General features: G+C 29.6%; 1 protein-coding gene across 1 annotated transcript; it reads right to left on the minus strand.

The window, feature by feature from the left end:
* Positions 1–4376: 4376 nt before the first annotated feature.
* LOC129957123 (spermidine synthase-like) lies at positions 4377–23185 on the minus strand. Its single transcript, XM_056069282.1, has 10 exons — positions 23061–23185; positions 20295–20328; positions 19843–19975; positions 16586–16706; positions 13679–13771; positions 12631–12784; positions 11016–11099; positions 9679–9824; positions 5692–5814; positions 4377–4484 (listed from the first exon to the last, which is right to left on the minus strand). Exons 1-10 carry the CDS (start codon positions 23082–23084, stop codon positions 4449–4451), a joined length of 948 nt encoding a protein of 315 aa, XP_055925257.1. The 5' UTR covers positions 23085–23185; the 3' UTR covers positions 4377–4448.
* Between the last annotated feature and the right edge of the window lie 1276 nt (positions 23186–24461).

Here is a 24461-nt window from a genome sequence, read left to right on the forward strand (position 1 = left end):
TGTTCCAGACACTTTTAAATGAAGAATAAAGTGATTTTAGTGATAAGGGTAATTGTACAGAAGAGTTTTTTAATGAAAGTTCGCATTCAACTGATTCTGATATGTATGTTCAAATATAATTAATATTTCTAGTGATAATGCATTTTGCAAAAAAAAATATAAAACATATTAATATACTAAGATATATATGTTGATTTTTATACTAGTTCTTAACCTGTATGTTTAAAATGCCCAAGAAAATCGTGCTATGAAAGACGAAAAAAAGGGCCAATTTTACCCATTGTCATTTTTTTTATTTTTCATATAATTAATGAATTTTACATTATATTGTCTTCTATATACCTTCATATACTGCAAAAATAAATATGATTTAAAAAGAAAAAAGAAAATTGTTTTTTCAAGAAAATTATTTATCGTAACATGTAATTTCAGAAGAAAATGTATGTTCCAACGGATTTACTTTCTTCAATGATAACATATTTTGAAAAATTTCTAAAATGTATCTATATGTCAAGAAAAATATCTAAAAAATATATTGGCAGTTTTTTATACTTATATATTAATTAGAAAATTTAATTTGAGTGTAAATGAAATGCGGTCTCGTAGACCGCACCTCCCCAGTTCAGTGCTAAAATTTCACCTCCCCAGTTAAGGGTTAAAACAATATTTTTAAAAACTGAAATGAAAAATTATCAAGACAATCAAAATTTATTTTCCGTAAATTGAAATTATGTAAAAATTAGTTTGTGTGAACATTTGTGCCGGACAATAATAAAGAAAAGATCTGTATTACTTAGTTGAAATTAGAAGCGATAAAAAAACTTTCCAGGCAATGTCATTTTAGATGTTTTTAAGGCATTTTTATTGATTCTAGCAGAGAAGATCTGATTGCATAACATCAGAGACATTCAATTTTCATTTGAGATCGAAAAAGGCATCTTTCTATGGAAAGATGTGAGAAGGTCAATGAAGAGCACTCTCTGTTTATCTGTTACGCTTGTTGTTAGTTTTTATCTATATATTTACTTCAATTTTTATTTAAAAACTGTCAAGCCAGGCAGCTGGTTTTAAGCAATGAAAAGAATATATAGTATTATAAAGTACTTTAAAACCCATTTGAACCTGTTTGGGCGCTGCAAAGTTTCACTTCGGATTCTTTTGTATCATTGCTTTGATTTAAGTGTATTTTCATACCGTTCTATCTATACAATCTCAATAAAATTGTAAAGTTGCACCTGAATCGCAACACTTAGTTACTTTAGTATATACTGGCCATTTAACAGTTTATTTATAGATGATCGGTTACGAGTGTTACTGCGTGTGGATGAAACAAGACATTTTATTTTACAGCAGCTAAATAAAGTATATCTTATTTGAGTGATAAAACTAGAGATACAAAAAAGAAAAGCAAAATGTGGTGATCAATATTTTTTTAAAACTTAAATTCAAGTATTTTGCCGATTAAAGGTAATATTAAAATATCAAAGAAGTTTCGCGTATTAAAGAATTGTTAACTGTTATATCCTTGATTAAAAAACTATTATTTTCCATAATTCATATTTTAATAATGGTAGTTAATGATTTGTAGATATTTTAATCAAACTATTCAAAACTTGAAATTGTAATTTTATTAAAAAATTAATATATAAAATAATGTCTATAAAATATTAAAACAGCTCAAAAGTTGGAGAAAACATATCTTATAAAAGCTGAACATATAAAAAAAAATATTCCAGCTCTAAAAGATGCAGTTCTTGCTTTAGATGGTGAGCTATTTCAAAATTAAAATCAATCTTTCATCTCCTTTTTATAGACATGCAAGCTCAGCTACTTTTTTCAATCCAAGTTCAGCCCTTTTTAAATAATTTTAAGCTTTCATAGCTGTATTTTATGCATTTTCCTATTTTTCATCAATTTACCGAAATATTCAGAGTGGAAAAATTTTCGAATAACTCAACACGATTCCATCTGTTTTATCTCATTTTCCCCAAATTACTCGTTAAGAAAAATATATGCCAATACTTTTTTTTTTAAAAAATTTAAAAAAGTATTAGAAAAAAAGTATTTCAGACTTATGGTTTATGAGGTAAAATAAGAAAAGAAAAAAAAATCTGAAGAAAATTATATTTAGAAAATAGTTTTGTCTGCATTGACCAGAAAATAATTAAAAAAATATTTCAAGAATGGAGATCTACATTGACTGGTTTTCACTTTTATCTAAAATAAAGAAAGCACATTTTTTAAGTATGCGCATTTCAGTCCTTGAGAAATATTTTACACAGTGCGGACAATTTATCAGTTAATAATTTGGATGACTGAAATTTGGGGTGCCTCTCTATCTTCAAAATTACTGATTCTTTTAACATAATTTTAGGCTATATTCATAAATAGGAAGAAATGCTTTCCAAAAGGCTTATTGAACTTTCTTTTATATGTTGCGAAGTTGTGGAATAAAGCGCTACTTTTCAAATTTAATTTAATTAAACGTATCTTCTTTTTCGAACTAATTTAATCTTTTAATCTCTTGGCATATCCCTTGATTGATGATTTTGGTTTTGTTAGATCCTCACTACCACGCAAACATCCGAAAATACAATGAAAGAATTCTGAGAGAAATTCAGAGTTTCCATATCAGGCGTACGAATTGAAATTTTATCTTTATTTAATAGAATCGTTTATATGAAGATATAATATCCTTAAAAAGTCGAAGATTTTACATGAATGTAGATGAGCAGCATTTATATTAAATCTAAGTGAAGCGAAAGTCATTTTTTAATTGATGATTAGAAATTATAACTGGAATGCTGGCTTAAACAATGGGTTAAGTTATGCATGACAAAAAATCAAAGTTATTGTCTCGTTTTTATGCTTTTAAAAAGAAAAGGCAGTTATACCGAAAGTGAAGTTAATACCTCCTGAAATCACGTTAAATTTTTAATGTGAACGGATTCTCACAGTTACCCTCGACAAATCTTAAGATCAAACTTTCATTGATTCAACTTGAATACTTTGTGTTTGTTCATGGCGTGTTATATGTTGATTTTCGAGTCATCAAGAAATAGAACTTGGAAGTCAAATGATACCTCGCATTGTAGCTAAAGTTGCTCTCAAATGGAAGTTGATTTATCTAGAATGCAATTTGTTCTTAATGTCTTTGAAGCTAAGATGATTAATTATTGAAATATTACACTTTCTTCAAATGATTTATGCTCATACAGTGAAAATCTAGTCATTCTAGTATATTTTCAATACGCGTATTAGTATGCAAGAAAGATACTATATATATATTTAGTTACTTCTTTTTGTTGTTTATTTAAACATTGTTACTCCCATCTATGAAAGCTTTTGCAGAATTTTTAGTTCTATACATTCATTTTCACTAAATGCTTTTTTTTCTTCTTTGATTTCTGGAAGTATTAAGATGATTCTAAGTTGACCTCAATAGCTATAAAACATTTAATACCTTTCAAACTATTTAAGGAATTTTGTCGAATATAGGGGACATCTCTTTAACGAAGTATTATTGCACTGTTCATGAGCACATACCCTGTGCTCCTGTTTGCAGAAAATAAGAGATTTTTCGCAAGAAAAATCAGGAAACAGTTTTCTTGACTAGTCATCCGTTTATTCACATCGAGCCACTCCTTATTTTTATACAATTTCCGATAAGCAATTCCATATCACGGTTACGAATATTTCTTAAAGGCAATAAAAATTATTTTCTTCTTAAATTACTAATTTCACAAGAAACTCGCTGGGTTTCCTTGTGATCGTTAAAATAAATTTGCTTTGCTTTCCCTCCCGAGCTACTGGTCACTCGCACTGCACGTGAACGTTTATTTTTCTTGACTGCTAAACAACAAGAAATCTTTTCTGCATAACTTTCAAGACAACGGGAATGCGCTACCATCTGGGGTTAGGAAGGGTAACTAACCCCGACAAATGCCAAACCACCTAAAACCATAAACACATGATAAACTTAATTATTCCTATCACTTGATATCTTAAGTGAGAACTGTCTGAGTTGCATCGCATCTTTATATTCTTTTCCTTCTGCAGGTTTTGCAACGAATTCTAAAATTAAATTGGAGAGATGTAATTATAGCGTGAAAGCAAACTGACTACACTGATTTATACTGCTATACATACCGTAAGTGGTAAATCACAATTCTTGTAAAAAACAATTACTCAGATTTTATAACTGGAGATCGATCAAGTATTTCAATTGGTTAATATTTTTTTCTTTTAATATCATATCGTGAACTTAATAGTTTGATCGAGTTCATCATGAAATTTCGTAACTGTTCTAGATATTCTCCGCTGGCACATCAATTAGTGTTCAAAGATGAAAGTGAAGCCCTAAACAAACACGCAACTGATTCATAAATCTTTTTATTGGTATGTTTCAACATATTTATTTCATTTACACATTCTCTTACGTGTGAGCTTCATTTGCTTTTAACTTCCCAATCCAATCCAAGGTCCTGCAAGAAAGAAAAGGGTTATGAAAAATTTTTAAATAAACTTTCAGGAACATGTGAACATCAATGTAGATAAAATAATATATATATATATGGCAAGCATCCAGAACTTAAATAAAGTGTGCGAATATTACTTCTTTACGAATATCAGATTCAAAACTGATTGTTACATTAAACAAAAATCACCTCTGTTTTTCTTAGCGCTCTAATAGATGAACTAAAGAAAATTCTGAATTTTGCAATATTAAATATCTAAATTAAAAAGAAAGGCGATTCTGTTTTCAAGCCATTCGTTTTGTTACAAATGCGATTCTGTTACAAGAATTTTGTAAGGAAGTGAGGTTTAGCTGATTGTTCTTAAGATTCGAAAACAGGGTGGCTCTTATGTTTTGACATTGAAGTAAACCTAAAAAAGGATTATGCATCAAACTCATAATACTGATATCCCGATTTTTGAATATTCAGTTGTATTCCACATTTGACAAATCACTCACATATGGGTTGACTTGCAATAACTCGTCTTTTTTTACCAGAAGACACAACCATCTGGACGGACTGTTATTCTATCGATATCTGTTAGGTGCGAGTTCGTAAACACTTACGGGTTCACTCGTATTCAGGATTCACACACATAAAGAAAGCCCAAAATAGAGGCACTGGCATTTGTGGATAATTTCTTTTATGTCTGTCATTTTAATTTCATATACAAAATCGCAAATTGGAAATATGACATTTAATAATTATTATTCTGAATTGTAACTAGAAATGAACATGAAAGAACCATCCTCACTAATAAAAATGCAAAGAACATACGTATATTTTTTTCTACGAAGAAAATAAGAATAAGAATAAAAGTGTCAACCCTGGTATTTTGCGCAGTATCTGTGAAAATCATTATTTTTTTAAGTTTCTGCCTTTAATTTCAAGCTGCATAGATAATACTATACTTTTCTCGTAGGTGTGACAGGGTGATCAGGTGTCATTCTCATTATCTGTTTCTCGTTTAAAATTTTCAGTTCCACCCCAAAATAGCCTTTGTGTAGCTTCTACATGGGACGTTAATATAATTGAACAAGGAAGAAATGTTAATTAGTAAAATGGAGACATTTTGAATTTCGTGAGCTTTAATACTAGAACTATTCACTACAGCGCCTGATGAAAGAAACAGGGGAAAGCATGTATTAAACACAAATAAACAAACAGTTCGTACCTCTGCCACAAATAATGGTAGAGAAAACGCTGCTCGGTGAACGTCGGGAGTGTAATACTTCAAATCAAGCTCTTTCAAAGTTTGATGAGAAAATCTGTTGACTGGAATTCGGAAATTGGTGTCCTGGAAAAGAAATTCAGAAATGAGGCAAATGTTATTTCAGCCTTGAACACTTCTCATTTTATCTTTCATTCCAGCAATGCTAGGAGTGTAATTTTATTGATTAACGAGTCTCAATGTTCTGAAAAGATTTCTTTTAAAAATATATGATTTTTTTTTAATTTTTTGTAATATAATTAAGCTTGATTTCGTAGCTAAGTGAGATTATTTATTTAAAGAATAATAATTTGCATGTATCATCAAGTACAAATGCCAACACATTTTAAAAAGTATGTCCAGAAAAGGAATTTCCTCCACAAAATGTAAACAATTTTAACTTTAAAACTGTTTGATTTAAGAAAATAAGCGATAAATATTACGCATAAAGTATTCAAAGAAGCTTCAGATTGTAGAGAGACATTTAATTTTTCTAAAAATTATTCAAATAACCAGTTTAACGTATTTTGTAATGCTTAGAGTAACTGATCTCAATATCTCCCATCGAAAAGTCTTAATTAAACAGAATACAATATCCTACAGTAGGTACTGTAACTAGAGGTAATACATTGGATATAGGGGTAAAGAGATAATGCATTGAAGAGTATTCTACTTAAAAACAAAAGGCCTTTAAAAATGTTCCTCTTAAATGACTTAGAAAGTTACATTTTATTTGGTTCATTACAGGCACTAATAATTGTTACTATTTTGTACTGCAACGGTTTTTTTTTTTCTATTTTCTGATATCGTAACAAAGAAAGTGCAATATTTTGTCGTTATTATTGATGCTTATGGCACTTACCATAGACAATACCACTGATGAAGACAGCGATTTTAAGCCGAGTTTAAGCGTCTCTTGTTTCAGTAGCGCCATCTAGGGCCAAGAGTGCGTCTTAGCTACTCATGCGTCACAGCTAGGGATTGCAATACCGGACCAAAATTTCAATACCGGTATTCGGTATTTTTTAAATCTTAATACCGGGATACCGGTTTTAATACCGGTATTAGAAATTTTAGAAAAAGAATGAAAACACAGGCGTTTCTTTTTTTTATTATTTGCCAGTTTTGTTAGAGAGTATAAATATCACAAAAAATAATCTGTAATAAATTATAACAGTATATAATCACAAAAAAGTAAAGAAACATCTTATTTATTTAAATCACAAAAAAAAGTGTAAATATCACTATTCAGACTGTGGTACTATTACAAATTTTTGTAATGTGATCTAAAAAAACAATGCATCCATTGTACTATCATTACGCCTGAAAAGTAATTTTGTGTAAAAATTGCCAGCTGTGCTCTTTCCAGCTAAAAAGTGCTCTTTCGGCATCTACGCTAGTTGGTGGTACTGTTAGCAATGCGCGATATACTTTTTCCAAGTATTTACCTCTAAATCCCTCATCTTCAAATAAATCGATTTCTCGTCGGATGGTTTTGGATATAGCTGACTTCAGTATTGTATTTTGGTTCGTTAAATTTTTTTTTATTTATTGCTAATTCTAATTTTTGTTCAAGAGACAATTCATTTTCACTATCAACAGTAGTGACATCATATTCGATAATTGAACCGAATTCTTCTGAATGTGGATAGGTTTGTGGGAAAAAATTTTTAAGAAACTTTACTCTAACTTAATCAGATTTGAATTGGTTATTTTCTTTTCTTCTTTTAATTTTCATTTTTAAAATCATTAGAATTATGTAAATACCATAAAACATTTTCTATTTCGGTATGCCTTTCTTCTGTGCGATTTTTCAATGTAATATATAATTCTTCAGATACTGATGTGTGCTGTTCTTTCAGTGACTGCAACATGAAATTTATTGTTGCATTAGCTGTTAATAAATTAAAATCTCTCCGACATAATGCCTCAATAGTCAGTTTTATTGGAAGTAGAGCCGATATAGTTCTGGATATTAAGTCGAATTCACTATCTGAAAAATTAATTTACAGGTTTAAGTCGATTATTGCTTTTTGGATTGGATTTCTCAGTTTCAAAAATCGTTCCATCATTAAGAGTAAACTGTTCCAACGTGTTTTAGAATCTAATATTAACATATATTCTGTTTTATTTTCAGTTAGTATATATTTTAGTAACATATCCTTTTTATAGGGGAACGTTTAAATATTTTAATAATTTTTCGAACTTTTTAAATTATAGGAAACAATTCTTGATAGGTTAATATTTCACCCTTATTAGCAATATCTTCTTCAACAATTGCATTGTCATTATCTTCATTGTCAATATCCCTCTTACTCTTACTCTTTTCAAAGTTGGAATCCGAAGTTTCTATATCCACAATATTTGGATTCTTCTGTTCTTTATATTTTTGGTGTAATATATCTATTATTCCTAATTGAATTCCATGAGCATAGCACAATTGCTGATTTGCACCAATCAACTTTCCAACTTTTTTCATAATTGTTGCTCCATCATTCGTTATGGATACAATATTTTCTTTCGGGGATAATCCATGTTTCGCTAATTCAAATTTGAGCAATTAATTAAGTCATTCATTAGCGAATTAATTTCGCCCGTTAGGGAGATATAAAAACAAAAACGTATACTATATTGCTATGTTCGCGATACCTGAACTTATAATGGTGACAATTTTAAAAATTTCTAGTAAATACCGAAAAACCGGTATTTAAACTTGTGAATACCGGTATTACAAAATTGTACAAATTGCTCGAAATACCGGTATTCGGTATCCCGGTATTGCAATCCCTAGTCACAGCTCTTCATTCGGACCTATTTCATTCATACATTTCATTTACTCAACCACAGATCGCAATTTAGACCTGAGACAGAGAATGGTCACCTCTGATCCAGCACCCCCAGTGGTATAGAAGAGCAAAATCTTTTGATTTGTTATTCTAATTGCCAAGTTTTTTAAGCAATAAGTAATAATAATAAATAAAGAAATATTGTTGGTTAATTTTTCTGTCGTTTTCTATCCATCGATTCGCAATGGCTTTGCACACTTTGGGCAAGAAAGGTTGATATGAGAAATAAAAAAAAAAAAAAAAAAAAAATTACAATAAAGGCACTCCAGGGAAAAATGAGTTATTGAGATGGATTTTGCGAATGAATGTTATGAAATGGTTTCAATATTTTATCCTTTTAAGCGATTTACTGTTTTCGGACATATATATCATAGCAGTGCGTTTTGTTAAAAAATAAAAATAAAACAGTTTTAAAAACACAATTTATTTATGTCCTAAAATGTAAAAATTAGATTTTATAATCTCACACGCAGACGTGAAATTAAAATCATAAAAGCTAGGAGGGCTAATTGGTTTACTCTAAGCTAATTTTAATTTTTTGCCCACTTGTAATATATCTTAATTTTGTATGAATGCTGAGATATGTTCATTCTTGTGGTATTCATTGGGGAATAATTTCTTTAAAGCGTTATTTTCAGCACCTCACGTTTTTATTATTTTATTTTAATATTTTATTTTTTATTAAAAAACGTTATTTTCTGCAATTTAGTATATTCATAAAAACATACCACGAAAGCGTTTTTACATTTTATTTTCTTTTATCTAATTCATAATTCACTGTTAAAAAAAATATGGAATTGTGAGATCACCACCCTTTTTCTTACAACATATGGAGCCCCTCATATGGTATAAAATTTATTAAAATCAATCTATTAACTGATAATTCAGTTCTGAAAATAATAGTACAGAATTAATAATGAAAAGACACAACTATAAATTTTTCAAAATTATAGAGCAAAAAGAAACGATTAAAATTTTGATTATAAAATTCCATATTCACAAACACGATTCATGACAAGACAAATAAAAATATTAACTTTTCAAATTCGGGGAAGCAATTCAATTATATAATATGTTTCTAGAGAAATAAGAGTCGACCGCTTACTGGATTCTTGGAACAGCAGAGGTATCCGATCTGACCAGCTGGGAAAGAAGCCACGTAAGACGTCCCGTAGTCGACCACAGGGAAGAGCGTTCTGCACATTTTAATCATTTCTTTCACTAAAGCTCGGTCGTACCAGAAAGTCTCTCCTAGTATAAATATGTTACAAAATGTAAGCATATTGTGCCACAAACTATAGTTCATATATATATATATATATATATATATATATATATATATATACTAAGAGATTCTTACAGGGTTGAATAAGTAAATGTCGGAGGAATATGGCAGGTGTTCGAGATTTTTAAGCTTTCGCTTCCAGTATGAGTACTGCATTGTCATCAACTTTTTAGAGCGCATGTAAGAATAATTAAATTTAAAAAATGAGATTTGGATCTGGAAATAAAGAATAAAGTAGTATGGACAAATTTAAGATTTAAAAAAAATAATAATTAGGATTTAAATTATATTAAGGGATGTGTGTGCGTGTGTTTAAAAATAGATAGATAGATAATTAAGTATAAAAATTATTTCATCTGGATAATTAAAATTAATAAGAACATCTTCTCATCGAAATGCTTGTTTCCATGTTTTGGAAATCCAGTTGTGTCCAAAACTTGATATGGATCTACAGTGCTGGTGTCAAGCGCATGTATCAAATTGTAATTCGTTTCTATGCTTAAAAATCGACAGAAAACAACCATTTCATGTATTCGATCCAGATCAATGTGGTTATAAAATATTTCAAATTACTTTAATCTAGCTTATTCCTTCTATGAATCATAGCGCTCACATGAACGCAGGTAAACAAATATTTAGATTCTCAGATCCAGAAATATGATGGATTTCGTTCAAGACATTAAAAAAAAAAATTCCAAAAAATGTTTTTCTTTTCTTTTCTTTCTTTTTGTCTTCGAGAGGAGTAAAATGTGTAAATTCAGCAACTTATCAAAGCAGAAATTTTTGACGATTACATTTTTTTCTCTTTGCTTATGAGAAGATAAAAAGCGTTATCATAAGAGATGATGTCTCAGTAGCATCAGCTTTATTTCAACTAGTATCATATTCTTTTAAACGACTTGAATTCACAACAAATATTTATTTTTATTAACGCTAGTGAAATTATTTCACTGAAAGTTTATAGCTGTTATTACTTGCTGCGTTCGTAATTTTGATGTTTCACGGCGACAACTTTGAAACAAACATCTTTGATAAGTTATTTTAAAACCATCTCAAAATTAAAACAATATATATATATATATATATATTCAATTAAAAGTTGTTTTTATGTTTTCTACGATTACGCATATTAAAAAAACATTTCAGAACTTCTGTACCTTGAGACAGCAGAAGTCCGTCTGGTTTCAGAGCTCGCTTCAGATTTTCGTAGTAAGGTTTCTCGAAGAGGCAGGTAGCCGGACCTACAACGAAACAAGCAGGTGCAAATCTGGTATGGAATTTGATTTTTGAAATGCGTCGATACATACTGTGTTCATGCAAATACAAAACGTAATGGTATTCGATCACATATTGTTTTTGGAAAATACAGAGAAGAATCATTTGATCCTTTTTATTAGTCGTTTGGATCTTTTACTGTTGTAAATACTAAATTGGTTCATTAGATTCAACCCTTTGCACTCTGAAAGGTAGTTAGATGCATAACTATGCACTTAATACAAGAACTTGTTTATTGCTTCAAAAAATAAATTAATATATAATTGTTTTAAGTTGAATTTCCCTGAAAGATTAATCCACGTATTTTTATCATTCTTTAGGCATTTTTAACAATCAAAATTGAAAAATAAATAAATAAAACGTCAAAATGTTGCACCGTCTTAAATGGTGCCTGAGAGGAACCCTCAGAGTGCTAAGGGTTAAAAAGAAATCAAATTGGAATCCTTCAAATCACTGAAGATGCGATGTGAACGTAAAACATGGAAAGTTAAAGTTTATTTAAAAAAAATGTGTCTTCCACGAACGAAATTTTATTCCATTTTCTATCCATAAATTGATGATAAAGTTACGGAATTGCTGAAGCTTTGAAAGTAGGGTGTTAAATTGCTGGATTAAATGTACTTTGTCTGTACTTGCCCTGATTTTCTAGAGTCAGGAGATCAGAAATTTAAAGTCAAACTTATATAAATATTAGAAGCAGTAATGCGCTTATGATGAGACTCTATTATTCATCTGTTTAGGTTCGGAATTTTTTTTCTGCCAAAAATTTTGTATTTTTGTAAAGCGTGTTTGAAATTTGTGACAATACTCTCATAATTTTATCAAAACTACAAAAACTCAAAAAAGCATAACTTTAATGAAAGTTTGCCATTTTGTTCTATGGATGGAAAAATTATTGGATTGATTAAAAATACAAATAGGATGCGAATTGAACTTACAATGGTTTTACAAAGCTATAGATCAGAACATTTAAATGCTGAGAAATTCTATGAATCATCGTTTAGTTTTCAGGTGTTTATGCCTCTTTGCTCTGTTAAAGTAAAGCAATTTCGAAAGCGTGGGTAAAATTTGTGACAATAATTTCTAATGCTATTAAATTTTCATTTAATAGAATTCTAAAAATATTACTCAAATGAAGGAAATAAAGCAATTTTTATTCTGTCTTTTTTTAGTGTAGGAAGTAGTTTTAGAATATGACTTTGGTAGATCAATTAATTTGTCTATTTCAAGAAATGCTCAACTCTCACAGTGCAAAAGATGTTTCTTTTCTTAAAAAAAAACATGATATTTTAATAGCATTTTTTTCTATCCTAAATAGGAAATTTCATACTATTAAATATCATTAAATATTTATTCGTTTGCCATCAAAATGAAAGAATATAAATTTTCTTTCATCTTTGGATTCAAATTTATGAAATCAAAATAATTTAAGAGTAATTAAACATGCTTTATTGATATTACAAAAATAATACAATTTGAATGAATAGAATTTCATACCTTTTGGATCTGTCGAATCTGTTATTATGACGTCGAATTCATTCTCGTGATTTTTCATGAATTCCACTCCATCTCCGACGTAGAGATTCAGCTTCGGGCTGTCGAATCCTTTTGCCATGAATGGTAGGTATTTCTTCGACACTTCAATCACCATCTGCCCATAAAGAAAGAATTAAAACGTAACTGACTTCCATCATCATTAAATAAAAATTAGAATTTTTCTGTTTAAAATTTGTCGTAATATCAATAATTAACTAAAAAGCTAACATGATACGTTCAATCTGATAAGAGAAAGAAAGCAGTATTACTAAATTTCTGATATTTATTCCTTATCTGTATAAAATAATAATGGACTGTATAGAACAATTGCAATTGATATATGGAGCACGGTTTCTTCGCAGCAAAACTGTTAGATCACACATTTATGTATTTTTGAATAATGATTTATATCAAAATCTCCCTATAGTAACTTTGGGAGATAAAATTATAACACAAAAAATGGCAATCAGTTCCTCTTTGACTCAAGAATAAACAAGTCTGCTCGATGAATTTAATACTAATTCTGAACAAGCAGAAAGTGCTTCCTTTGAGTAATCATTAAAACAAAATAGTTAAAAATAGTCAGTGAGCTTAATTTAGTGAGACTGGAAAAATGTCAGATTATACTTACAGAATATTATTACACTTCACAGCGATGGGCTGTGAGATTTTCAAATACGATAAAAATTTCTCCTCGATGTATTTCGTTATTTAAACACTTAGTAATTGTTTTAAGTACCAATTTCAACTATTCTGATTTATAGTTTGGAACAACTATAAATACGCTTTCTGCTGGAATTGGAATTTCGAACGATAATAAGTTTTTGCTCTCAATTATGTGATTATGCTACATCATTAGAATTGTATAAAATCCTCGTTATTTTTGAAAGTACTATTAAACATTTTTAAAATGTGTAGAAAATATAATATTGCAGACCAAATGAAGAAACCATTTCAAAGTTATTGCCTTTGGAGTTATTGCCTATTAAAACTCCATAAAATGTTTTACCTCGTCTATTTCGCACATAGTAACGGATTCGACCAAAGGATGTTTCGAAATCTCTCTCACGGATCCTCCATCGCCTCCACCGATGACCAGGACCTGTGGAAGTAACAACCTTTTAAAATATAAATCAGAGAAAAAAATTAAAAAAATAATTTTATTTCTATTATTCTTTGAATTTTGCTGTAACATCTCGCTATTATGAAAGAATTTTTTTTTTAATTCATATATGTGTTTTTTTTTTAACTTTTCATTTTTACCTGTAGGAAATATACATACTATTTTATCATCTATAAAATATTGGACTTCCAAATTTTGATGTTTTAGACGTGCTTGGTAATTTACATCTTCTCATCTGTCCGCCTGCCAGCTACTTTGCACTTTGCTTTTCGGTTAAAACCAAGTTATGGAAGAAAAGCATTTGCCCGTTTTGGGAATCATGTTGAAAGTACAGGTTGCACTTGTCGGTGAGCATACAAACGAGTAAACTGAAAAGTAATTGAAATAGATACACAGATCAAATTGAGTTTCTAGTATTCGGAATTGTAGATTTTAACAAAATTTTTCTTCAGGTCTTTCAGCGCTAAAAGCTTCTTTTCCTAAATACATATTTGATTTTCTGCATATTTGTAAAGATTTATTTAAAATGCGCGTGCTTTCTTGAAAAGAATCGATAAGAAGTTTCAATGAAAAATTCAGTGACGTAGAGAACAAAGAAAAGAAGAAAAGATAATTATGGATTGGTTTTTAGTTGTCATTGTATTTTCAAATCAATTTAAAATTTCCTAAGAGAGAAATTGGTCTCTGGTGCAAATCACTTACCAAAACTTTTATTCATTGGAAGTTAAATATATATATCCTCACACCTAGAAATTTTATTGAACGGAAACTCTTAAAGTAATTGATAAGTCAAGTCAACAGCAGGTGGAAAATGACAAGGTATGCTATGGCTAGAATATCAATAGTCTGAAATATTGCATCTATTGATATTTGCCATATTTAATAAAATGAGCTTTCATTACCTCAACACATATTTTGTTTAGGGAATCTTTATATTCAAAAGAAAAGTCTTTAAATGTGACGGACTCTTTTAGCATTTCCAAACTGCATAAAAATATTCGATAATTGATGAATGTAAACTCTGGAAAGAGATTATGTACTTAATATTTATGACAAAATGATGGTATTTAATTGTAATTGGAAGAGTTTCAAGCACACATGCATAAACATATGTACATACAAAGACAGACGCATGACACATACACAGACACACGACACATAAATAGACACACGGCACACAGACACACACACACACACACACAAATACACGCACACAAATACACACACATATTTATGAGGAATTTTTATGAAAATATGCAAATGTTTCAAAAATATTATATTTCCACTTGTGTACAAATGTCAAAGCCATCAAAATAAATACAATTGAGTAAAGCAAGACACGGTTTATTGAGTTAATTAGGTTTCTAGTGTTCTCAAATACCTCACCTCTCGTGATCAGTATCGAGATGTGGCACATTTCAAGTCAGTTTTTCTATCATTCATTTTGAACTGCGGATTTCTATTCTGTAGCTTTGGAGAAATGGCTCATATTTTAAGAATTTAAGTCAGGATTTCGAATAACTATTGAAAATGATTAGCGAAATTTAAAATAAAATTATCTGGAATCATAACCTTGTTATAGTTGCATTATATATATATGGGAAAAAGTATTACATTTTCGGTAAATCCTTCTATTTACTGCAACAGTTGTTGCAGGAAAAAGATGCCTAGTAAAAGTATCTACATGGGTCAGTGAATTCGTTTTCCCAGAAAAAAAATCAAAAGGTTTCACAACATTAAACTAAACATGTTTATATATAAACCAATAAATTTGCATTTTGAAAAAAAATTCTTTTCTCAAGTGATACCAATAATACTTCCAGTCATCAGGAATATCCAGTTTCGTTTCTTCTCATAGGGGAAAATTACATACATCCACTGTTCTGGGTTATACTATCACTCATTTTAAAGGCTGCATTTTGCGTCTAGCCAACAAAACAGATTGACATCACTTTATCCTGCACAGGAAAATTTTCACTTTGAATAATGCACTTGAGTTTCTTCCGGCATTTAAGTCAGCCGGTTTTATTTTATTTCACTTATTTATTTTTTTGTATTTGAGCATTTCCCACTTGGTAATAATTTTAAAATTCTCTTTAAATCTCTGGGTGATAAAACCTTGTACTTGGTGTATTTTTAATTTCATGTTCATTGTTTAAGTTTTTAAGATATAACTATAGTTTTTCAACATTCATTCCAAAACATGGAAGTAACTTAAATGGACTCTTTTTGTCATATTCATGTAGTTGTTTACTTGCACTTCTGACGTTAATACGGGCAAAGATCTGAATGAAAAAATGTGTTAAAAATAGGTTGACAGTTTTCATTAAAAAATATAAACCCAATTCATTTAAATAAGTTATGATGACCTTGAAGTTATTACTCAGGCTAAAAAAATTGTATTTTCGTACGCTTGTTTCATTTTCACAATAAATTATTAACTTACGAATATATATATTTTTATATTTCATTAATTATACTACATTACATAAAAAATTAAAACCCAATTTCCCTCTCTGAGTTTCTGTTTATCTAATATTATAAATTTTTTGCTGCCTCTAAAATATTTTACATGCGATATAGTTTTGTACAAGCTGTGAATATGAATTTCCACTGATTCTAAAATATTCGTACATTTTTGGCACAATTATTTTTTTAAATGGCACACCAATAAATTTAGAGAAAATTTTAGATTTTAAAATTTTAGGGTCTATAATAATGTTTCATAATTCCCCTGATGTAATGAAATTTTTCTTTCTATGTTTGTTTATAGTAGTAACATCAATGGCTTGCCTTTTTAGGATTGGGATGGGAATTGAGAGGCAGAAAAGTTGCCATTTCCTGCCACGAGCATTCGTCCAACTCGGTCAGCTGAAAGGAGTCATCGAGGGCGAGGACTCGCCCCCACTTGGCGCTGGAAGCAACAGTCGCAAAAGTTATGCAATTGATTATGTAACAGAAGAAAAAATTAGGCAATTTATAAAGTTATGCAATATTGAAAAAAATGCGAATAATCTGAAATATTGAGAAAAATATAATATCTGTTCTGTGACCCCCGGTTCAAATGATGCACTTCGCATCACTTGCTTTAATTCACGGATTTATTTCCCGATCAATGTAGATGGAATCTTGAAATACCAACAGTCCATTGCATCAATGTCATTTACAAGGGTTTATCAAAATCTGAAAATACAATCCTTTATTTTTATTAAAATGAATTTCCTATTACGTCAATATATTGCCATATATTGGAACAATTTTCTAAATATTTGCTAAATCCCGGTACAGCTTTTGTACAGCCAGGACAGAGAAATACTACCTATTACCGAAACAACAATTTGACTTCGCGTCTTAAACCGTTCAGACCCAAGCATAATGGGATTCCAGTTTTCTCGAATTATTTCCCGGGATTTTTGAAAAAGTTCACCAGTAAACTCAGATTTCGTTACTTATTCTGAAAGGTCCAACAAAAAATCCATAGCATCGATTGGTTACATTTTCCGTAAATTTACGAAGTTCCTATAAATGAACTTTGCAAATATACCACTTAATATGAAATTTTTTAAAAAATGATGGCAGAGAGAATTTTACATTGGGCGGTATTCTGAATCCTACTGCCATTGTAATATTGTTTTATATTTTCAACAATTTATTAAAGCAAAAATATGAACATTTCATTCTGATTGTATTGAATGGGGTAATTTCCTTCACGCTATATGCAAGGTACCGAATATTTTTTCACATCAGTTTATTCTGAAATGGTAAACAACAAAAGAAAATTGACATGAAATCAGAGCCACAAATATCAACGAACAAATCAACGTTATCTTTTCTCTTACACCCTTTCTATCTTTTCTTTTAAAACATACCTCGTAATCACATACGACGAAGTATTTTGAAAATAATGGGTTGTGTTTTCAGCATTTGGTAGAAGCCAAGGCTAAAATTATTAGTGTCACTTCAGTACCTGGAAAGTGCTAAAGTGGTAAGGATTATGCATTTTGGGTGTGTAAAGCGTGCTTCAATCGCCGACTGCCACTTTCCTAGTTGCTGAATTCCAAATCGAAATTTTCAATTTTTACTCAGTTACTTTCTTATGCTTCGCTGTCATTTTGTGAGCATTAATTAGAATAAAAATTTGGATGAAAAATTTAGGGTTTATTTCTATTTAATTGTTTTCACTTTTTCTCCTCTTTAAAGGCAAAGATGTATTTTAAGAGAAAAAAATAGATAAACAATCGATTTTTGTATAATTCAGTGCAAAACCAAAGATGCATTGCCAGCCGAAAAGAAAATATGTAAATTTTCAGTGTTTTTTTAATCTAATGCTAGTAATTTAAATAAGGCTTTCCTAAATATCTTTTTGAACAAATAAACTGTTAATATTCGAATTGATTTGTCAGTGAAAAAATTTATAGTCATTTTTTTAATTGTGTTTGAAAAATCATTTTTGATTTAGAACTTTTTTTATATATTTCTGATATTATATGTGGGGTTTCTTCTTCTTTATCTAATTTTAATTTGGTTGGTTTTTTGGCGTTAAAAATAATTTATATGTCTTGTGTGAGTGAATAATTTTCATTTATTGGATGCAAATACTTGCTGCTAAAAACATTTTACCTTTTAAGACTGCTGTAAGAATTTTTGATTCGAGTTTATTGACAATTTATTTCGTTCTTGGCACATTCATTGAAATTTTTTTGTGTGAATTTACTTGTCGAATTTGATCATTTTTAGATATTTAATTCCTGACAATTTCTGTTCCTTTTATGTTTTTATACATCAATCATTTGAAGTGTGACCGTCCTGTAATTATAATTACGATTTATATATTTATCCACAACCTATTTTTTCTTTCCTAGATTACAATGAAATTTTTATATTATGTATTTTATGACTGCCATGCAACTGTTATTTTCCTTCTTCTTAATTTGTATTTCTTATTGTTGGGATGAAGCTAGTTGAACTATTTTTCTCGCTTAAGAATGTCCTGTGATTACGTTCACTCCGGCGCATTCCTCCCTCGAACTGCCTAACATGATGCTGTGTGAAAAACTGATAATATCTGTGTTTCTTTCTATGTTTAATAAATGCGCTGTATTCAAGAACCACGTAGAGATTTATTGAAGCACTTATGTTTCGCATAGTTTCTAGAATTATATATTAATTCATCATTTTATAGATTCTTCATTTGCTTACTTTTCAAAATTATAGAACAAACTGTATCTGTCATTTTTTATTGTATATTTGTTTCATATAAGCGCTTGATGTTGTTATCACTTTCTGCTCGCAATATATGAAAGATCACCTCCACATGTCAATCGTTTGGAATTATTTATATTGATCGCACATTCAGTAAAATCACTTATTGCAAGTGTCTAAAACCCAATAAACAAACCCAGTTACAGGGAATGCTATTGATGAAATATTTGGAAGGAGATTTCTTTTAAGATTGTAGGGCAACATATGATATTATGTCATATGCTTTCTTTATGTCATTGTTTTAGGATAAATAGTGAATTTATTGAATCTTTCTGGAAAAAAAATTAAGACTTTTGGTGCAGAACCTTATAGCAAATTAAAAATCCAGTTAGGAATTCAAGGCCAGAAGGGTCCTTTAATCTCATAGAAATTTAAAGGGCTTCCGTCGGAAACTACTATTTTTGAGACCCTGGAAGTGAGCGACATTCTCAAAAACAGCAAATTATCACAGTAATCTAGTAGCGGCGTATTGCATTCTTGTTCCCCCTCATTTAACTGTTTAACAGTGAATTGGTTACTACTAGACACAGCGGCCTGAATTTGTGTGATGAAATTATTCTAGGTTGCTAAAAAGAAAATGTGTTGTTAGTGATGAAATAAAGATAACGAATTATAAAAGCTGAAGCTTCCGAAAATATGAAATATAAAAACTTATTTAAACCTATAAAAATAAACATATAAGCATATTTAAACCTATAATAAACTTATATAAATCTATTTAAAATATTAACTCATTAAAAACTTTTATAACGTTACAAAATTATTCAAATATATCTTCTCAATATTACCTTTCAAATACAATCACATCTTGATATTTTGATTTTCCTTGGAACAGTATCTTCTCCACCTTCACTGATATCGCCTGATCCCCCATCACCGAGCCGGTTTCGCTGAACCATCCCTTCTTGAGCGAATCGAGACCTGGAAAAAGATTATATTCTGTGAAGCAATTACCCTGCCATTATAGCAAAACGAATTACTCAATCCTTTCCCTCTGATCTTATCTCTATGAGCCGTACTTTACTTTAAATCAACGTGTAAAATGTTTTAACTAGAGTTCTCAGTAATGAAAATAGAATAAAATATAAATCTTCCCAAAAATTTGTAACAAATCTCGTATCTGTTGACTTCAAGAGAAGGATGCCATTCCCTGGTTTCATGCATGTTCCGGTTTTAAGAGGCTGGTTCTAAATTTCATTTTCCAATTATTTTAGATATTAGTATCAAAGTAGAGACTCACCAAATCTTGTTGTTGGAGGAACATTATAAGCAGCCTGAAAGAAAAAAGCTAGCTTTAGAGTACTTAACAATTTTATAGTATAACAAAATTAAAAATTAAAAATGTTCATAATAATATGATTTTATTAATGACTAAACTTCAAATTTTCTTGATACAGGAAGAAAGTCACTGCTTATAAAGCGTTGTAATAAGTTTTCGACAAAATTATACATAAGTTGCAGAATATTTAATAGGATAATATTTTATTAAAATTGGTATTATACACTTTTTTTATTTGAGGAAATATGAGCATTTGTAGTAAATAATTTCAACTGTATAAATAATTTACAATTGTGAATACATACATAAAGCAAGAATATAAACATTCCAGTATAATACAGTTAAATTCAAAAATATCCCAGCACTGCAATGAGCTGCTCTTCGTTTTCTGACTAAATGAAATTAAATGATTAGATCATTTTCCCTAACTGATATTTTTAAGACTTGAATTTTCGAATACTTACTGTGAATTTATAAAGATTCAAAGTATACTAAATATTCCTACATGCTTGTAATATAATTACAAAAACTAAGAAAAGTAAATAATCGTAAGATTTTACTACGTTATTCAAATTATTTGCAGAAACATCTAAAATGATATTTTAAATCCGGACTCTAAACATACCAATACAAATCTGTAACACCTGAGAAATGAAATAATAAGTCAGATTCGAAATAAATCAGAACACCTCAAAACCGTGTGTTCTGCCAATTTTCTTTTACAAGAATACCGTTCAATTATTGCAAAAAATTCCAGTAAGTAGTGGGTAGTTTTTCTCACATAAAAGTGACCTCGTTCTGGCAAAAGGCATCTGTAAGATAAGCAAATAATGAAGGTACCGAAAGCTTTTTATTATACAGTGTATATCAGGTTACGTAATGTTACAAGTCATGTTTGTGCTAATAACGTGAGACACGTGATAAATTTCTTTATCACTTATGGTAGCTAATTTATGTATTTAATTATGTATTTAATTTATAAATATTCAAGGATATTTGGCAAAGTTGAACAGATTTTATAAAATTTAATGTAACTAATCACTGATGCAAATTAAGAAAATTTGTGTGTGAAGAATTCCTTATCTTTCAGCTTCTTTTAGATAGCAATTGAAAACTGCTATAATGTCATTATTTTTTTTTAATTTTAAAGGAATTCACTTGTTTATTTTTTATAAATGTGACCCTCTATATCTGCTTTTGAAATTCTGAAAGAAAAATACAAAATATTTAAAAATTATTTAATACAAATGCTCCTTTTTAAATGAATATTCATTTAAATTTAAAAACACGATAGCATATTTTCACGTATTCCGTAAGTTTCATATTATCATTTCAAAACTTCACATGCTATGTCCAAAAAAACAGGTAAATATTTAAGATTTTTAATGAAATAAACCATTGTATATTCCCGAATATATATGGTATTTTTACAAAAATTCATGAATACTGTATACAAAATCACTGATATATGTTTTAAAACATTATTAACTTTCCGTGACCCCAAACCATTTTATTCTTCATTTCCTGACCGGCACCCTCTAAATGATCTCATGACCAAATTTTCAGCAAAAAATGTGAATTCAAGCATTTTTTTTATATATATAAATTCGGATTTAAAGGCCAATTCACCTTGCAATTCCGAAGTTATTTGGAAGCATTAAATTTATATGTTTTTCCTAACATATAATTTATTTCTTAATCATGTTTATTGATGTAATTTTTTCCTGATTATTCAATAAATATAATATACAATTGTTTAAACGCTTTTTTATATTCCAGTTTGTTGATAAATTCAAAGAAATGCTAATTTCTCCAAATATCAACCAGCCGTAATTTCAAAACACTGGAAATTCGCATTTGAAAACTTTGAAAGTACTTAGTAGCACTGGTCTTTATTTATACTTTATATATTTCATAAGCCACTATAAATTCTGAAATTCTGCTTGCGTCTATTTCGAAAGCAATTTGTGTTAACAAAGGCTCCTTCTAATTACGAATATGGATAGCTGGGTAGATTTTCCAACAGATAATAAGAAAACATTTAAGCTATCAGTATAATTAGGGAGAAATAATGTTATCATTGTAAATAGAAATAACTGAAATAACTTAATGCTTTACTAATTTAATTTAATATTTGTATTTTCTTAGAAAATAAGCAAGTTTAATCTTACAGCTCGTTTCGATGTACACACAATGCACCAGTCGAGATTCGATCAAATGAAAATGATTTGGATATGCAAGTTTAATGCAAAATTTTGCAGTATATCATAAATTTTTAATCGAGCAAATTCATGATAAACGCTTTTGCCAGGCGTCTAAAAGATACGAAAATAAGAAAAAAATTCTTTTTAAATGTTACATTTCACAAGATCCATTGCTTTTATTTTCATTGGTACTTTCTTTAACTCTGATTGATATAATGCAAAGTAATCAACACAATTCTTGAAAAAAAATTATTATTATTTTTTTTTTTTTGTATCTCTTTGGATGTATATATTTCGAGAACAATGTAAACTTGTTTACTTCTGGAATTCGCAAAGAATTTTTCACATTTATTTTCGAAAGAGAATAGTGACATGTAAATTTCATTTTTTTTTTCGAAGATTAATATTTGTTTACCTTTCACGGCAAAAGTTATTAATTACACTAATCAAGGGATTCCTAAACAAAATACATTCGTTTTTCAGTAAGAAAAATTCCGAGAAATCACATTTCATGCCCACTTACCAAAACACTTTGCATGCTACTCATTGTACACAAGAAGATGGAAATCGTACAAAAGATCCTGTTCTAAACGGTCATTTGGATGGAGGAAATTTGTTATAAAAAGGAAAATGATTTTATACAAAATATAGAAGTAGAAACGTGAGAAAATGATGACAGAAAAAAATAGTGAAAGGAGGTACGAAACAATATGAAAAGATTCACGTTTTTGGCAGTTCGACAGATGTAAGAGCTGACTCAGTTTTTAAATGTAACAATGTAACAGGTGTTTTATGAAGTGCCAGGAAGAAGGGAAAAAAAGGAAACAGACAAAACTGTCTTATTCAAATCTTATATATTGATGATCATTTCTCAGATACTTTGGAAGTATATTATTTACACTAGAAAGTTTTAAAGAAAATTTAAATCTTGGTGACACATAAAAATAATAGATCGAAACTCATCTTATAATGACATCCTTAAAATTCTGTGGTTCATAATGAAAACAATTCCTTTTTGTATAATGTACAGCATTTTTCACATGTCAATTTTATTTTGGAGGTCACCTTGCTGTGCACGAAGACGCGAATACGCAAGACAACATGCAGTTAAATGTTAGAGGAGAAGTATTGTCAGATGATCCCAACGCCATTTTAGGGTGCGCTATAGAAATAAGCTTGTTTTACCTTTTTTTTTTTCGTCTCTCAATAAGGAGACGAAAAACATAAATTCCCATTTACATTTACAATATCCTTCGACAGCAATCAGGGGAAAAATAAACCGGGAAGTGATTGAGGATTCCTTTTATTTATCTAGAAGAAACTACAGTCCAGCCTGAATGCGTACGCTTAATCTGACAAATCGGTTTTGTAAAGAATCTTTTCCCGAGATACCAAACGGATATCAGGATGATTTACATTCTCATGAAAATCTCAGCCTGTAGCCCCTAGCAACTGAAAAGATCAGTTCCGGCAAATTCTGTATCGCCAAATGAACAACAAATAACAATAGGCTCCGTGTTCAGAGTGAGCGCATTAAGTGAATAAATAAATATCACATACACCAATAATTGTTATATTAAATAATAGTTTATGCATATTGTAGTGTAGACAAACCGTGTGTTAACTACAGTCAAAGATATCATTCCCTAATCTCAGTTCGAGACTTTATTCAAGGAACTAAGCATTGCATCTGTTCTTATCCACATGACGAAATGACACGAATCTTCCAGATTTAGAAAGATACAAAAATTATAAGAACACTCTAGAACAAACGAGAAATAATCGAAAGTAAATCAATAAAAAAAAACTTTTTAGGCAACTTGCATGCAGCCAGATACGAACTTGCGAACTATCACTGTCGGTTCATAGCATTCTACCACTGAGCCTCTCAGTTCGTTCCAATATATTTGGCATATTTCGGAAT

The sequence above is a fragment of the Argiope bruennichi genome, chromosome 11 (genome assembly GCF_947563725.1).
Source record: "Argiope bruennichi chromosome 11, qqArgBrue1.1, whole genome shotgun sequence".
Lineage (NCBI taxonomy): Eukaryota > Metazoa > Arthropoda > Arachnida > Araneae > Araneidae > Argiope > Argiope bruennichi.